This window comes from Neolamprologus multifasciatus, chromosome 11 (assembly GCF_963576455.1).
Source record: "Neolamprologus multifasciatus chromosome 11, fNeoMul1.2, whole genome shotgun sequence".
Classification (NCBI taxonomy): Eukaryota; Metazoa; Chordata; class Actinopteri; order Cichliformes; family Cichlidae; genus Neolamprologus; species Neolamprologus multifasciatus.
In genome coordinates this window covers 4,101,401-4,107,750 of record NC_140449.1, presented here as the reverse complement: position 1 = coordinate 4,107,750, position 6,350 = coordinate 4,101,401, and the positions used below count along the sequence as shown (strand labels likewise).

The 6,350-nt window shown below is 44.7% G+C and overlaps 1 protein-coding gene across 1 annotated transcript in view; it reads right to left on the bottom strand.

The window, feature by feature from the left end:
• Nucleotides 1-6,350, bottom strand: part of ascc3 (activating signal cointegrator 1 complex subunit 3) — a 155,950-nt gene that overhangs the window by 90,123 nt on the left and 59,477 nt on the right. The window contains 1 exon segment of the mRNA XM_085176471.1: nt 1-100. This exon segment is cut by the window's left edge and continues 104 nt beyond it. Coding sequence (XP_085032597.1) covers nt 1-100 — 100 coding nt within the window.

The window sequence follows — 6,350 nt, the reverse complement described above, 5'->3', positions numbered from 1 at the left end:
CGCAGATCAGCAGGTTCTCATTGGTGTTGTAGGCCGTCTCGAACACTATGGACTGAATCCTGTTCAGGCGCTTCATGCCCTTGAACACCAGCTGCCCAATCTGTGGAAATAAGACAAGCACAAGAATTATGAGCCCTAAAAACCACGTGTTCATATGTGTGATCAGCAGTGCTGTGTTACTTTGTGTCAGCACACAGAGTCTGTCAAACAAACACAAAACCACAGAAGCAAAGACACAGGAGATGTGTTTGCAACCCACATGTGTGCTGTAGTGGGCGTGGACATAAGAGGCCCCGCCCCCTGCCCCCCTCACACACAAGCTCACACCCTTTGATATGCAAAAAAAATGTAGACGCTAACAGTCATTGTATCATTTTATCACTTTGTAACAAATAAGCACCTTTTAAACACTGAGGGAAGTCTTCACCATGACACTTATACTGGGACCATATGCTATACTGGGACTATATGCTATACTGGGACTATATGCCATACTGGGACTATATGCTATACTGGGACTATATGCTATACTGGGACTATATGCTATACTGGGACTATATGCTATACTGGGACCATATGCTATACTGGGACCATATGCTATACTGGGACTATATGCTATACTGGGACTATATGCCATACTGGGACTATATGCCATACTGGGACTATATGCTATACTGGGACTATATGCTATACTGGGACTATATGCTATACTGGGACCATATGCTATACTGGGACCATATGCTATACTGGGACCATATGCTATACTGGGACTATATGCTATACTGGGAACATATGCCATACTGGGACTATACGCTATACTGGGACTATATGCTATACTGGGACCATATGCTATACTGGGACCATATGCCATACTGGGACCATATGCCATACTGGGACTATATGCTATACTGGGACTATATGCTATACTGGGACTATATGCTATACTGGGACCATATGCTATACTGGGACCATATGCCATACTGGGACTATACGCTATACTGGGACCATATGCTATACTGGGAACATATGCCATACTGGGACTATATGCTATACTGGGACCATATGCTATACTGGGACCATATGCTATACTGGGACCATATGCCATACTGGGACTATATGCTATACTGGGACTATATGCTATACTGGGACTATATGCTATACTGGGACCATATGCTATACTGGGACCATATGCCATACTGGGACTATATGCTATACTGGGACCATATGCTATACTGGGAACATATGCCATACTGGGACTATATGCTATACTGGGACCATATGCCATACTGGGACTATATGCTATACTGGGACCATATGCTATACTGGGACTATATGCTATACTGGGACCATATGCTATACTGGGGCTATATGCTATACTGGGGCCATATGCTATACTGGGACTATATGCTATACTGGGACTCACTAACACACTGAAGCACAGAGGCTACAGGTTAGCCTGTGCAGTCTGAGCTGGCTGCAGTGGAGCTCACAGGACTTTCACACAGTGTGAATACTTCTGAACTTTCTATTTTCAATAAAATGTTAGCACACTGACTGATGAGGTGCTGCCCATGTTTAGATATAACATGGTCCGATTACATTGAATTGATATCCATGCATCAACATGATCCATGTGGCTGAGTAATAATAAAGCAATAATGCTGCTGCTAATTCACTGATGTCAGCTATCACATGTATGTCGTTTGTCATTTCTTTTGAAGAGACCAACAGAATCACCGTGCTGCACTTGTTCCATCACGTCTGTGCAGACGTGAAGCTTCTGCATACACAGGCCATGAATCTGAGACGTGGCGTTCTGTCGTGACTGACGGGCACCACGTGTGCCAGAAGACGTTGCTTTTCTACTGTCAGCACAAAACCACCATACACATATTCTCCATCAAATAAACTGGCAACAGCCATGTATATTTAATGTTAAAATCTGAATTCATAATGCATGTGCACTGAATAATTCTGCAGGTCAACTTTCTGCTAAATAAAAGGCAGGCTATTTGAATCCAGCCCACTGTGATACCCCCACTGTGATACCCCCACTGTGACTGTGATTCTTTGGTATTTTGGGTTCAGACAAACTGAGCAGATTCTGGTCGTGCCGTTAAACTAAATAAAGACTTGGGGCCGTACCTGTACAACAAACCCTGGTAGGTACTGACGCAGCTCTGGACTGGTTGCCTGGTTGCCCTTGGCAACTAGATCTGGGCCAATGCCAACTATTCAGTGCAGTCGCCGTCGCTGGAAACTGCATTTTTTATGACAGAAGCATGCTGCAGACTCCTGACAGACTACAGACAGGTGATCAGCTACAGCCGTGTCAGTGACTCAGTGTGAACAGAAACTGGAAAATTAAAAAGCAGGAAGGACGAGTGCTGAGACGAGCTGTCACTCAACCTGCCTCTGTCCTTCACCATGGCAACAGAGTGTGGGTGATGGCCCTCAATCTGCCTCTGATAAGAAACGGCCACTGAAGGACACACACACACACACACACACACACACACACACACACACACACACACACACACAGCTGAGGCTTTTCCGTCTAGAAAAGCAACCACGAGAAATGTGAATAAAACTGTCCTATGTGACTTTTAAAAGAACAAACAAATCACACACTACAAACACACACTACAAACACACACACACACATTTTACACACACAATAATAATCATTTTAAACAGTGACTTTAAGCTGAGAGTGATAAAGATCCTCAGCCTGTGGGTCACTGTCAGCAGTGGGAACGCTTCCTGAAAACACGGTTATGAAGTGTAAATGAGATGATCATAGGGCGTAAAAGCCACTGTCCCTGACCCACACAGGGACGTGACCACACACTGACAGCGTCTCAGATCCTGTATAAAAGGATTGTGATGTGTGACATGGTGACCTGGTGTGATCATCCGAAGCACACTCTGTGTACTCACTCCCTAACTTATAGCCAAAGTTTTCACTCACTGTGTCTTTACAGTTTCACTAGCTTAGCTTAGCTCGTAGCCGACTCGCTAGCAGCATGGCCTCTTCACCTGTCCCTCCTGCACTTTCCTGCTCATTGAAATAATAATAATAATAATAATAATAATGATAATGATGATGGATTGCATTTATATAGCGCTTTACAATGCCACTATTCATTCACTCTCACATTCACACACTGGTGGAGGCAGCTACAGTTGTAGCCACAGCTGCCCTGGGGCAGGCTGAATTGTGTCAGATGTTAGCAACTCCTCGGCCTTCTTTAGCAGTAATGATACTTGTAATAAATGTAGCATATTTGCAGCTCTGGAGGCCAGGATTACTGAATTGATACACCTGAAGCTAGCCAGGCCCCTGTAGCCGGTGCAGCCGAAGGCAGCGTAGGCCCCGCTAGCTGGCCCCGGGAGCCTGCCCCAAGCAGCCAGGGAAACAGGGTGGCTGGGTGATGCTGAGGAACACCAAAGTGTTGCTCACAGGGGGTCATTTGATTGTTCTCTGGATGTATTATTGTGTATTATTCTACCTTACAATATAAAGCACCTTGAGGCGACTGCTGTTGTTGGCGCTGTATAAATAAAATAGAATTAAATTGAATTGAAATGGAATTATAGAATTCTATTTCCATGATTATAATATAGAATGTTCTCATTGAGCCAGCTGACCATTGCAGATAATAAACTTGGAGTGCTCCTCCTTTCTTCTGTGCTCCACTTCTCTCTCTAAGGCTTCTGCAGGATGCCTTAAGCTTAGACAGCAGTATTATTTTTTCAAGGATTCATTAGAAATATGTCATCACTTTCCTGTTCCCCTCGTTTCAATCCAACCCTCACAGAAAGAAATAATTAAAGATGTGCATGTCAGGCAAGGATATGCAGAGTGCTGTTCGGAAGTTGGCCCCGCAGCCCAGAAGGGAAGAAGAAGTTATTAATGCATCAAAGAGCAACTTTATTAGAGTCCACTTAAGCTGGGAGCAGTAAGTGGCTGAGGTTTCAGCGAGGTAGGGTGGGGGCCCACAGGCTTGTGATGGGGACACCGGTGTAGCTGTGGATGCTTACGTGTGACAGTTGGACATTTTGGGCCAGAGTTATTAACCGGGACTAATTAACATAATAATATCATCACTCTGGTAGCTCACACTGACCAGTGTCAGTGTGAGCTACCATCTCGCGGCCCATGTCACCTCTACTTGCTGCCGCATAATGACGTGAAGAAATATTTTTAAAAATTATTGTTCAAAAAATTATTTAATATAAAAAATAGGCTCAGTGTTACAGGCATAGCTGTAAAATGTAGCATCATGGGCAGTGTAGTCCGTGCTGCAGGGAGAATGGACTGCCATACACGTTATGTGTCTGTGAGTGAGGGAGGGAGAAAAAGGAAAAGTACGAGCTGTCATCGAGCAGAAACGGGAGCTGGAAGCATGTAAATATAATAATAACCACTGCAGCCAAGAAGAGAGCCTGACGAGCCCAGCTGTAAGTAAGCTATTAAGACTCGACTGTACACCGTGTTCGTGTTTTCCTCCAAAAACAATAAGTTCTGTTGGAGCAGCCTTTCAACGCCTCTCTCTGTCTCTGCTAGCAAAGTTGACCCAGACAACAAAGTAAAGCTAGTTTTCGGCTACAAGCCCAACACGAACCCACCGTATTAGTCAGAGGTCCTTTACTACGGTTCGGAGCCGCGGACCTGTTTTATATACGAATAGTTTTCTACACGAGATCTCTGCAAAAAGTGCAGCCTTACCTAATGTCCTCCTACTGTTACTCATTTATATTAAGATTTAAACATCTAGCTGGTGTTGGTGTGGAGAGTAACCTTCAGTAACAGTAATAAATCACATTCATGTAGTTGTAAACAGCATGATAATATATTAAGTAATCCAAAGTATTCAGAATATGTTACTCTCATTGAGTAACGTAACACGTTACAGAATACATTTTGGGGCATGTAATCTGTAATCTGTAGTGGAATACATTTTAAAGTAATCGTCCCAACACTGATCACAGCAAATGTGCCACAGCCTGCCGTGTACGTGGAAGCAAATGTAAGCTTCAACGATACTGCGGCCGTCTCTGTTAACCCTCCTGGTATAAATTTGAAAATCCTACGTAATTTTCCAAAAAGTTGACCTTTGACATTTACCTTAAGTGGAGGTCAACCTCAGAGTGCAGAAACCCCAAACTACCAGATGATTATCTGCCTCTCCACCACATGGACGCTTCGCCCTCAGGCATCAAAGCAGCCAAGCTGAGTAGGCACATATGAGTGAGTGCATCCGTGCAGCTCAGAAGCACCAGCTACTGGTTCATAGACCAGTACCTGGACCAAACTCCTGCTGGGAGACACATCTGAAGGCCAAGGTCCTGTGACCCAGAAAAAAGCAGATACTGGCCAACCAACAAGACAGCGGTGTTTGACAAGGAACCACAGCAGTGACATCTGTGGGAATCCTCCGGGAACATCAGGAAGTGGTACTGGGGGCTGAAGTGGAGCAGGTGTGGAAGGTCCCCAGTGGTCCCAATGGTAAAATGAGCATTGACAGGTATGGTTACCTGAGTGGCTCCAGCAGACATCAGAGGAATCTGTTGGGAGGAGTGCAGCTACGACCCCGTGTGTCTCCCAGGTGTTGGCGTTTATACAGATGTAACATGAAACTCCTCCCTCCATGACGCCAGTAGTAAAGGTAAGTGTTTGTGTTGGCAAAACACATTTTCATCAAAGTGAGAAGTACAGTGACTGAATGGTGTTCTCAGTCTTATTCCACCTGGATACTGCACTCTGACTTATGAATATTCACTTTATAATCACCAACCACGAAGCTTTAGCACCCTCGCACTCCGTCCTGTGGCTCGGTGACCACCACAGACCCTTAACGATCGCTCCAGCGCCCAGTCCTCTCTTTGATTTATCGACTTCTTCTGTTGTAATGAAACGGCAGTGTCCCCACACTTCTTAAAGATGGTAATTAATGCAAATGCATGCCCGCCCCAGTATTCACCTTGAGGTAAAGCTTACATGTTGTAAACACAAAGTTGTCATAATTTAATGATCTTTGAAAATCTTTAGTGCTTTTACTCTGTCTTTAAAACCTCTGCAGATACATTGTTATGTTAATGTATGCACGCGCATCTTCCAATTGGAGATCCAGCTGTGCCTGCCATAGCATGTCTCAAGGGTGTGATACCAGCGTTGTGGGGAGGTAGTTACTATAAAATGCAGTGTGCATTAGCCAGCTGTAACGAACAAGCAGGCCTGCTTTGTGTTCCTCATTAAGAACGGTAGCAGCAGAGACTGGACCGAGAGCTGGACACGACGTGCTCCGAACACGTCAGAAGGGGCGTATTTTAAGGTTTGGCAT